The sequence below is a fragment of the Panicum virgatum genome, chromosome 9K (genome assembly GCF_016808335.1).
Source record: "Panicum virgatum strain AP13 chromosome 9K, P.virgatum_v5, whole genome shotgun sequence".
Classification (NCBI taxonomy): domain Eukaryota; kingdom Viridiplantae; phylum Streptophyta; class Magnoliopsida; order Poales; family Poaceae; genus Panicum; species Panicum virgatum.
The window spans coordinates 16,428,301-16,440,536 of NC_053144.1; the positions used below are offsets into that span (position 1 = coordinate 16,428,301).

Consider the following 12,236-nt stretch of genomic DNA (forward strand, 5'->3'; position numbering starts at 1 on the left):
CCGTGTGAATGATAGCGACGGCCCGCGGGGTGCTCACGCTCAAGTGGCCAGCCAGCGTGGAAAAGGAGAGCCCGGCCACGGCCAGGGAGAGGAGACGCGGCAAGCGACTGGCTCCTAGTACTACCCAGTCAAGTGGACGGACGACGATGGACGACCCCCTCTCCTCTGCCTCTACTGGAGGATGGATCGGAGCCGAGCGAGAGAGAGAGAGCGTTCGGCACGGGAGTTTGACCCGTGCACGCGCGACGCGGTGAGGGGACGAGATCAGGCCCGTGCCACCCCACCCCCCCCCCCCCCCCCCCCCCACCGACGAACGAGCGAAGCAGCGGGCGAGCCGCCGGGGTCGTCGCCTCGCCCGCCCGCCTACCAAACCGAACCAGCCTGCCTAACAAACTACGTAGCCGCCGCGTGCCCACCGCGATCGGCGCAGGCGGGGCAGCTTTGCTGCCACTATTAGGAAGCGGCGCCGGCGGTGATCCCCCTTTGCCGCCGCCCCACTCATCCACGTGCCCCCCCCACGCCGACGCGACGCCCCCAATTCATTTCTGCTCTGCTAATAGTGGCAAACCGAACCAGCCTGCCTAACAAACTACGTAGCCGCCGCGTGCCCACCGCGATCGGCGCAGGCGGGGCAGCTTTGCTGCCACTATTAGGAAGCGGCGCCGGCGGTGATCCCCCTTTGCCGCCGCCCCACTCATCCACGTGCCCCCCCCACGCCGACGCGACGCCCCCAATTCATTTCTGCTCTGCTAATAGTGGCAAACCGAACCAGCCTGCCTAACAAACTACGTAGCCGCCGCGTGCCCACCGCGATCGGCGCAGGCGGGGCAGCTTTGCTGCCACTATTAGGAAGCGGCGCCGGCGGTGATCCCCCTTTGCCGCCGCCCCACTCATCCACGTGCCCCCCCCACGCCGACGCGACGCCCCCAATTCATTTCTGCTCTGCTGTGCTCGCCACCACGCACGCACGCAGGCTGCTGGTTCTCGCTAGCGGTCGCCCGCCGCGGCTGGCCCTTCGTTTACCCGTCGCGGCTTTGGCTGCTTCCGCCGTGTCGGCGCAGAGCCTCTTCTCCCAGGGAGCAACAGCCGGACCTGCACGGTTCTACGCAGTTTCTTTCACCCTCGCCGAGTCACCGTCAACTCGTTTGGACTGCTTCAACATCACAACGATTCTTACAAAAGTATAAAAAAGATCACAACGAATATTACGTTCCTTTATTTTCTCGCAACCGTGTTCAGTCTCCGGTTGAGAGGTAGGCTTGGAATTTGTTTTTATGTAATTTTTAATTTTCCTCTTCTGCTGTAATTTTATTGCCAGCTGCGTCTGGACCTTAGCCCCTGCTGCTCGCCCCCCCCCCCCCCCCCCCCCCGGTATTTGTGTTGGCAATGTATGGTTCAGACTGACCCTTAAACGGGTCCACAGTACTTCCCGTAAAAAAAATTATATCACCACAAACGTAACTCCGCTTTGCATTCTTGTCTCGAACACCAGCCGGAGCAACAACGGGCCGGGATTTTTTTTTGTGTGTGTGTAAATTTAGCCGTTTGCAAAAAGCTCAAATCCGCTATTAAGTTAATCACCGCTTAAGATTGTAGTTAGTTTACATCCTCCATGGGTTCCAAACACAAGCATATGTTCCTTGTACAAAAAAAACATAAGCATATGCCAGTGGCAAGAGAAATCGATCTATCTTTTGCCTCCAAAATTTTAGTGGATTAAGTCAGCAGTAGCTATAAAAGTAATAGCATACTGCAAGCGGTAGCCTAGCTAGTGCTCTTTAATGTCTTAAATATCAGCCCACACAAAACAAACAGCTTGATGCTGGGACTTGCCCGATCTTCCCGTGTAGGATCTGGGGATAACTTGATCTGCGCAACCTGATGAACCGATGGCACCAACAGTTGCTCGAATAGCCACCTGTGACAAATGATTTCGCCCAACCACACGATTTGGTCGATGCCTAACCTGATCCACGCAAAATAGAGGCAATGCTCTCGCAAATCACAAGGAAACACAAGAACAAATTGTAGAGAAAACTCCCAATCCTCAAGGGGGCAGCTATGACACAACCCTAAGGACAAGAGCACTTGGTTTCTCTATTTTTCTGAGTCCAATTCATGGTTAGGGTTTCCACCAGGTGCACAATTGATATTTATACTAGGAACATCCCTCCTAGCTGGGCCGGAGGCCTTACAAACATGCCCAATCCAAAAATACATGAGTTGGAACATCTCACGGGCTGGTCAGATCGGACCAGTCCGAACTACCTCGCTCAGATCGGACCAATCCGAACTACATTGTTCCCTAACAGTCTTCACGAAAATGGGCATAACTCCATTCATACAACTTCAATCGATGTGCCGTTTGTTGCAAATGAAAGTAGACTTGATAAGCTTTCCATCCATGTTTCCCTCGTTTCTCATGCGCGTCGTTTCTTGTTTCTCGTACTTGGTGAGTTCCTAGTCAGCTCAACTCTGGCAACAGTACTATTTGATTCTGGAGCATCACATTCATTCATATCGTCAAGCTTTGTGGATAAGCATAAAATATCTACAGTACTACTAAAAACACCCCTATTAACCCGGACGCCTGAAGGTGACATCAGGTGTCAACTGGGTTGTCTACGGGTAAGGATCAATTTAAGTGGGGTAGAATTTCTAGCAGACCTAGTAGTACTTAAGTCTAAGAGAATAGACGTGATCCTTGGAATGGACTGAGCCTGCACAATGGTCTCATAGGTTGTACTGACAAGGTGGTACACCTAACGAACCCAGAAGGAGTACGAGTGACCTGCCATATCCGGGGAAGTGGACCAGATCCAATGGTGTTTAGCATGGAAGCCAAGACCTTGGAAGAAGTCCCGGTAGTAAACGAATACCTAGATGTTTTCCCTGAAGAACTTCTCGGAATGCCACCAGATATGGATATAGAGTTTGTCATCGACCTTGTCCCTGGAACCTCTCATATAGCCAAGAGACCCTATAGGATGGCAGCCTCTGAATTGGCAGAATTAAAGAAGCAATTGAAAGAACTACAACGAATTGGCTTCATCAGACCAAGCTCGTCGCCTTGGGGAGCCTCCATCCTTTTTGTCAAGAAGAAGGTGGGAGTATGAGGTTGTGTGTAGATTACCGTGCACTGAACGAAGTTACCATCAAGAATAAGTACCCCCTCCCCAGGATTGATGACCTTTTCGATCAACTAAAAGGAGCCAAGTACTTTTTCAAGATTGATCTGAGGTCAGGATATTTTCAGCTCAAGATTAGAAAAAGTGACATCCCAAAGACAGTTTTTGTCACCCGCTACGGGCAGTTTGAGTTCACCGTGATGTCTTTTGGACTAACTAATGCACCTGCTTATTTCATGAACCTCATGAACAAAGTGTTTATGGACGAGTTAGATAAGTTTTTTGTAGTCTTTATCGACGACATACTTATTTACTTCAAGAGTGTCCAGGAACACGAGCAACATCTGCGGGTAGTATTCGAAAAGTTGAGAGTACATAAGCTATATGCCAAATTCAGGAAGTGTGAATTCTGGCTTGAGAAAGTAACTTTCCTTGGTCATATTCTGACCGCAGAAAGAGTAGCCGTGGACCCTGAGAAGGTCGAAGTAGTCTCCAACTGGCAGCAACCGACCAATATTAGTGAAATCAGAAGCTTTCTTGGATTAGCTGGGTATTATCGGAGATTCATTGAAGGATTTTCCAAGATAGCCCGGCCCATGACAGAGCTGCTCAAGAAGGATAGGAAATTCACCTGGACAGAGTCATGTGAAAGAAGTTTTCAAGAATTGAAGAATAGGTTGACAACCGCCCCAGTGCTGCCCCTACCGGATATTCATTGGAATTTTGTCATTTATTGTGATGCATCTCGACAAGGTTTAGGATATGTCCTCATGCAAGACGGGAAGGTAGTAGCTTATGCTTCCCGACAGCTCAGGCCTCATGAGCAGAATTACCCAATACATGATCTGGAGTTTGCAGCCGTAGCGCATGCCCTCAAGATTTGGAGACATTATCTAATTGGAAATAAGTGTGAGATCTACACCGATCATAAGAGCTTGAAGTATATTTTCACCTAGCCAGATTTAAACTTAAGGCAAAGAAGATGGTTAGAACTGGTAAAGGATTATAATGTGGAAATTCATTACCACCCTGACAAAGCTAATGTGGTAGCTGATGTCTTAAGCCGAAAATCTTATGGACTCAAGGATGCCCATCTGCAAGAAGAAATGGCCCGATTGAATGTGCACATTGTCCCTCGAGGTTCCATTCGCAAGATGAGCATTCAACCTACTCTGGAGGATAAAATCAGAAAGGCCCAAAGTTCGGACAAGGATTTGATGGAAATCCGAATGCAGACTGGAGAAAATAAGGCACCGGATTTTAGAGTGGATAATGAGGGAACTTTATGATATAAAAATAGAATTTGTGTGCCCCAGGAAGGAGACTTCCGGCAAATAATCATGGATGAAGCCCATAACTCGGCCTACTCCATCCACCCAGGATCCACCAAGATGTATATGGATGTAAAATAAAAATATTGGTGGAAGGGAATGAAGGCGAATATTGCACGGTTTGTCACCCATTGTGATACTTGTCAAAGGATCAAGGTCGAACATCAGAAGCCAGCAGGATTGTTGCAACCCCTACCCATCCCGGTTTGGAAATGGGATAAAATAGGAATGGACTTTGTAGTGGGTTTGCCCAGAACACAGAAAGGACATGACTCCATATGGGTAATAGTGGGCCGACTCACTAAAGAGGCTCATTTCATACCCGTGCGGACCAATTGCGGTGGAAAAAAGCCAGCCAAGCTTTATGTGGAAAACATAGTAAAGTTGCATGGTGTACCTAGTAGAATTATTTCAGATAGAGGGACCCAATTCACCTCTAGGTTTTGGAAAAGTTTGCATAAATCTATGGGCACCAAATTGGATTTCAGCTCCGCCTCACCCACAAACGGATGGACAAACAGAAAGCGTAAATCAGATTATGGAGGATATGTTGAGAGCATGTGTCCTTACCTGTGGCAAGGATTGGGAGCAGAGTTTGCCCTATGCGGAATTTTCATACAATAACGGTTATCAAGTAAGCTTGGGCATGTCACCATTCGAAGCTCTTTATGGGAGAAAATGCAGAACTCCTCTGATGTGGTCAGAAGTTGGAGAACGTGCCCTGGTTGGACCCGCACTCATAAAGGAAGCCGAAGAAAGAGTGGCCGAGATTAGAGAAAAGCTGAAGGCCGACCAGTCTCGACAGAAGAGCTATGCAGACAAAAAGAGACGAGAAATAAACTTCAACTCAGGAGAGTTCGTCTACCTTAAGGTTTCACCTATTCGGGGAACTCGAAGATTTCAGGTACAAGGAAAGTTGGCCCCTCGGTACAGTGGACCATACCAAGTTCTGAAGAAAGTCGGAGCCGTAGCATACCGTCTGGAGCTACCAGAAGGAATATCAGATATACACCCGGTGTTCCATGTATCTCAGCTAAGGTGATGTTTGAGGGTACCCGAGGGAGAACACGTGCCAGTAGAAGCGATAGATTTGCAGCCAGACCTGCGATACCAGAAAATACTGGTCAAGATCCTGGACACTGTCACTAGGAGGACAAGAAACTCCGAAGTACGGATTTGCAGAGTTCAGTGGAGCAGACACGGAATAGAAGAAGCTACATGGGAGCGTGAAGATGCTCTGAAGAAAGAGTTTCCCCATCTCTTTAGGAACCAGCCGAATCTCGAGGACGAGATTCATTTTAAGTGGGGTAGATTTGTAACATCTAAAAAAATCACCAAATTAAATCACGCGCTAAAAATAATTTTCAAAACTTTTTCGTCGCTGAGCTCGAATCGTTTCCCGTCCGAACTCCTAATCTCCCGAAATCCCCCGGCGATCCGCCGTCCCGGCACCCGCATCAGTCACCGTCTAATTTTTTTCCTGTTTCCCTCGTTTCTCGTGCGCATCGCTTCTCTTCGACGCCACGCCCGGCTTACGACCGTCGCCGCGAATCCCGCCAGCGTCTCCTTTTCTTTTTCCCTTTTTCCTCTTTTTCCCTCTCTCTTTTTCTTTTTCTCCTTTTCTTTTTCCCTTCCCCTTTCTTCCTTCTCTCTTCCTCTCCCCTTTCCCACGCACGGACAAGCACAGAGCAGAGCACAGCACCTCCCCCACGCGCTGCACGCGCGTGCGCCTGTGCGCCCACGCGCGCCACGCGGCCGGGATGCCCGGCGCGCCGCTCGACCTCTGCCCGAGCCGTCCCGTCATCTACACTGCCACCGAGAATCGCGCCGCCGCTCCGTGACACCTCGCTGGCTCCAAACCGCCATTAATGGCCGCAGAGCTCGGCCACCGGCGCCCCCCCTTTCCACCGCATCTCCCCGCCTATAAATAGGCCCTGCGCGTCGCCCTCGACCCCCACAACCCCTCCAACCACCGCACACCTCCTCCCTGAGCATGCCACGCCACCACCAGAGCCACCTCCACCCACCTCCGCCGACCACCATCGCGCCGCCTCCTCGCTCCACCATAGCCCGAGGTGAGTAGGGGAATCGGACCCCCTCGGCCTCCTCTCCCTTTTCCCCCTCTTTCCGGCCGCCGCCGTGCTCCGGAGAGCCAGATCCCAGGGGCGCCCCCCTTCCTCCCCCTCCTCTGTTCTGTCGAGGGAGAGAACGGGAGGAAGAAGAAATGGCTATTTTGCCCTTAGCCCCCTCCTCTCTTCTCTTTTCATTTAAGAACCCTCCCACCTCTCTTTAGCCCTTTTCCAAGAAAGCCCTTTCCTTCTTCCTTTTTAGGAATAAATCCCTCCACCATACAAAAATATTTATTGTTAGACCCCTGCCTTTTCCTAGAGTGACTCTAATATTTCCAGAAATACTAATTAAGCTCCTGTCTTCTCAAAAGTATTTACGAATAAGCACCGGATTCTTATTTAACCCTAAACCCCTCTCCGACCTGTCATTTCATGCGCCACAAATCCTCCAATCACCTTGAAACTTTACCACACCATTTCTAATATAGTTTTGGCCGTGCCATTAGAAAACCACCCAAAAATATTATTCCTGTCTCTATATCTTAATTGTTCCCGATTCGAGCTCAACGATAAAACCTTTATTTCTTTTTTTTATTGTGTACTTGCTTGTGTGCGTCGTAGATTACGGTGTGAACGAGAGAGAACCCGTCGACGAGCAGTACTGCGAGCAAGTGAACGAGGACCAGTACCGCGACCCCGAACCCGAAGGACAATACCTCGATTAGGACATCCCGGAAGGCTTTGAGAACGGCAAGTTCAATCCCGCCCTTTGATGCATGTTTTGTCCCAATTTTTATAAACACAACCTATTGGCCTATTTTATAAAATTGCATATATTTTGCCTGCTGAAAACATGGTTGGATAGCCACTCCTTAATTTATTATAATCATTCGTTGCCCACCTAGATTAATGTCTGAATGTGATCTATTTGGACGTTAATCGCTGCTAGAATGCTTAGGACCTTAAACACAATACAACTTGTTTTATAAAGCAAAAATGCGTGAGTGTGTGGAAAGGGAAAATGTGGAAATTTTTGAAAACCAAAAGAAAGACGAGATGGATGGCACTTCTGTCTGAATTGCCAAAAGGTGTGCTCGTACCTGTGTGGTTGAGCAAGGTTGGGAGATATCCATCTTGTCACAATTAAGGACCAAGTTGGTGTGTCATCTTGCCTAACTTCACTATCGTGCAAACCACTCGACCGTTGTATGGGCAACGGCTTGGCATAAACCCCACTAGTTAGTCTGATAGCCATCAGGAGAGCTGAGAGCAACGGGTGACCAAGGAGAAGGGATAAGCTCTGTGTGACTAATGCCCCGATTAAACCTCGGTGATAGGTCAATGACCCCTTGGTGGATCCTGTGGTGGCTAGTCAGGTCTAGCTAAGGTGGGTAATGGCTTTGTTGGGATCTGCACCAACACTAAGGTGATCGTGCTGTGGTACCCCGCTTGTGGGTAAAGTTGCACACCTCTGCAGAGTTAAAATCTATTCGAATAGCCATGCCCACGGTACTGGGCGAGTTACGGTTTGGTCACACAAACTAGTGTTTCTTCTGGGAATCAATGGGTTGCGTGAGTTGTTTTGGAAAAGTGTCCGGCAGTTGTGCCGTGTGCTACGACGGATGAGGAGTCCGGTAGCAACTTAAAACTGGGATCCTGTGTGGATCAACTCTACGTGTTAATCAGTGCAAGATAATTGCTTTTGAAAATCCCCTTCTTTCAAATAAACCCCTGCATAATAATTAGCTTTCCGCAAATTAAACTCTAGCCTTATCCTTAATTTACCATGTGCATTGAATTCTGTTTATACCCCTCCGTGGGTGTGGTTGGACTTGCTGAGTACGTTTGTACTCACCCCATTCTTAATTTTTACAGAGGAAGATCCAGACTTCGTTCCTGAAGACGTTGAGTAGGGATTCCGTCCTGCACCCAACCTTGCCTGTGGATAGGGTCACCCGCAGGAAGCTCCGTATGGCGCAAGACTCTGATGACATCTTCGTAGTTAATGTCGTTGTGTGGGTTTTAGTTGTTATCCTCGCGATAGTGGCGCTTCACTGTCCATTACCACGTACAGTTGTACGGTAATGTATCATCTGATGTAATAAATGTGTTATCAGGCTCCTGGGACTGATATTATATCATATTTAAGTCTTCTCTTATGAGGAGACGCTTCACCCGTGCAACCTGACGAACCGATGACACCAACAACTGCTCGAACAACCACATGTGACAAATAATAAATATACTATTAAACATCAATTTTAGTTTTGTCATCTATTAACTGTCATTTATAATTGCCACTTTTAGTGAAGACTCACTGATTAGTACCCTTTCAATGAATAGTTCCGGTGAATTAGCCGCACAAGAAGATAATTTCACAACTGGTTATTCGAGTGAAAAAAGAACGAAAAAAATATACAGCTATGTACCTAGCATGGAAGCACATTTTTAAACACGATATTAATCGGTACCATGTGATGGAGGCACACTCATGCTGGTGAAATTTCATAATATGAATTCACATCAAAATGTTTCCACATGCAGGTTCCGGGGCACCGACATGCCTGCTCGGCTGCTCCCAGATCCAAACCTCCTCCTGTGGACCCATTAGGAAGCTCAGCAAGAAAAAAAATACCACTCGGAAAGCTAACAAACAAAAACAAAATAAAAATAAGAAAGGGCAGAATAGAGATAGAGAAGAGGGGAGGAAATTAAAAGAGAGGAAAGTCCTTGTTCCTCCCTGCTGCTCGTCCTATATAAACGCGACCTCCTCCCACCGCTCACCCCACGCCTCCCAACCCCTCTCTCCTCCTCTGCTCCCAAGATCTCCTCATCTCCCGGCCCGGCAGCAGCGCGCGGGGTGGGCAGAGAGATCGAGATCCGGAGGAGGCGCGGCACCTCGCGGCACCAGCAATGGCGGGCACGGTGACGGTCCCGGGGGCGAACGTCCCCTCCACGCCGCTGCTCAAGGACGAGCTCGACATCGTGATCCCGACGATCCGCAACCTCGACTTCCTGGAGATGTGGCGGCCCTTCTTCCAGCCGTACCACCTCATCATCGTGCAGGACGGCGACCCGACCAAGACCATCAAGGTGCCCGAGGGCTTCGACTACGAGCTCTACAACCGCAACGACATCAACCGCATCCTCGGCCCCAAGGCATCCTGCATCTCCTTCAAGGACTCCGCCTGCCGCTGCTTCGGCTACATGGTCTCCAAGAAGAAGTACATCTACACCATCGACGACGACTGCTTCGTATGACCTTTCTCCTATTCTGCTCCCGTTCCTGTTAAAATTGACTCTTGGATCCGACGGAAAGGCGGGATCTTGGCGCCAGATCTGGGTCCAATTCGCCCAGATCCGGCCCGATCAGATCTGGATCTCGGCTTGCGCGGTCAATTCCGTTGATCCTTAGCGTCGGTGGTGGTTTCGCATTGCGGATCTCGATCTGTAGCACCAGGCTATGCTCAGTAGCTGGTAGCACCAGGCGTTGTTCCGAGGGAACAGGGCCAGCAGCATACTGGTTGTTAGTACCTTTGTCGTTAGAGAGGGGTCCTTTTCATTCGGCCAGGGTCCTTGTTTATGGGATCCCGTCGTGGATCACAAACTTTCATGTATTAACCAAGACATATTTAGAATGCTCCACTGCCATTGGATCTAGTCGCATCAGATCTGATCCGAGCAGTAGGCACAATTCAGGTCAACATTAGATTTAGCTCCTCATAATACACACTTTCTGAGTGAAAATTTTTCACCTTTTACCAGGTTCAACTCTTATTAAACGACGCAGTTTAAATTTTTCACCTTTCACCTTGCAAGATCCACACACCTAGATCGTAATGCTTAGGGTGGAATTAGCAACTCCGTGATCTGTTGACACATCGGCAGTAATATCCAGTGATGCACTCAAATTAGGAGTTTTTATCAACTGAACTAGCAACATCGTGATTAAAACTAGCAGCATCATTGCACTCGTGCTATTTTGTCACATTAACCAAATGTCTTTGTTTGTCATTTAGGTTGCCAAGGATCCATCTGGCAAGGACATCAATGCTCTTGAGCAGCACATCAAGAACCTCCTCAGCCCATCCACCCCGTTCTTCTTTAACACGCTGTATGACCCCTACCGTGAGGGTGCTGACTTTGTGCGTGGGTACCCCTTCAGCCTCAGGGAGGGTGCCCACACTGCTGTCTCCCACGGCCTGTGGCTGAACATCCCTGACTATGATGCTCCCACACAGCTGGTCAAGCCTAAGGAGAGGAATGAAAGGTACTGCAGTCTGTTCTTATTTTGATCCTTTACATTACATTCGTACAACTGTTTTTTTACATCAATGGTTTTAGCTAACTCTGTTTTTTTTTGGGTTCAGGTATGTTGATGCTGTCATGACAATCCCCAATGGAACCTTGTTCCCCATGTGCGGCATGAACCTTGCCTTCGACAGGGATCTCATTGGCCCTGCTATGTACTTCGGTCTCATGGGTGATGGCCAGCCTATTGGTCGCTACGACGACATGTGGGCTGGGTGGTGTGTGAAGGTGTGTTGTCATTCTGTTCTTTCTGCCACAATTGCATCAGTTGCTTTCTTTGCAAATCACATGTTTTCTAATGACGCCATTGTATTAACAACTGTGCAACTAACATCCAGGTCATCTGCGACCACTTGAGCCTGGGTGTCAAGACTGGCCTGCCATACATCTGGCACAGCAAGGCTAGCAACCCCTTTGTTAACTTGAAGAAGGAATACAAGGGCATCTTCTGGCAGGAGGACATCATCCCCTTCTTCCAGAACGTGACCATCCCCAAGGAGTGCGACACAGTCCAGAAGTGCTACATCTACCTCTCTGGGCAGGTGAAGGAGAAGCTGGGCAAGATTGACCCCTACTTTGTGAAGCTCGCCGATGCCATGGTCACCTGGATTGAGGCCTGGGATGAGCTGAACCCAACCACCGCCGCCGCTGCGAACGGCAAGGCCAAGTAGAGGGAGTCCCTGGTCTTCACTTCCCCTTCGAAGTGATGAAAGTATGATTGGGGCCTGCCTAGGCCCCATAGATATAGCTCTTTTTGAGAGGGAAGAGAGATTATTTCAGCAGCAGCTTTTATAATTCTTTGTTGTTATGATACCGTGGTTCTTTTGTAGTTGATGAAAGGGATTTGTCGTTACTATCATTTACATAATTCAAGACAATAATTTATCGTGTAATTTTGAGAATGAAAGCACTGTTTGTGTTGAAGCATTGTCTATGTGGGGTGGAATATGCACTGCTGCTGTTTTGTCTTATGTGGACAGAATCAGTCCTTCCAGGCTTCCAGCTTCCTGCCTGTAGGATTGTAGGGAGAGGTGGCAACCAGTTCAGCTTTCAAAATTGTTGCCATGTTAAGTGCGGTGTTTGTCAGCTCTGAACGGGGACATATCCTTACACCACCCTGTACATGGTCCGGTTTCACCGGCTTTTGGTTAAAACCCAACTCAGACCATGAGGGAGCGCAGTTGCGGTCTAGGAACCGGTGGGTTGGACGGTTACCAATTTAACCCGTCGCTAATTGCAGAAAACATAATTACACGAGCAAAATAGCTGCTAGGGGCAGCGAGGCGGCACCAGCCGTTGCACTGGGGAACGAATCTTTTGATGATGAAGCGGCGCAAGTGCGTGGCGTGAGGTTACTGGTGTTTACAAAGCGCCACATGCATATAATGCTACTTGAA

The 12,236-nt window shown here is 48.9% G+C and overlaps 1 protein-coding gene across 1 annotated transcript; it reads left to right on the top strand.

Moving 5' to 3' along the window:
* The first annotated feature begins 9,231 nt into the window (after positions 1-9,231).
* On the top strand, positions 9,232-11,763 carry LOC120650406 (probable UDP-arabinopyranose mutase 1). Its single transcript, XM_039927525.1, has 4 exons — positions 9,232-9,783; positions 10,548-10,798; positions 10,899-11,067; positions 11,178-11,763. The coding sequence occupies exons 1-4, from the start codon at positions 9,442-9,444 to the stop codon at positions 11,508-11,510; spliced, it is 1,095 nt and encodes a 364-aa protein (XP_039783459.1). The 5' UTR covers positions 9,232-9,441; the 3' UTR covers positions 11,511-11,763.
* Positions 11,764-12,236: the final 473 nt, after the last annotated feature.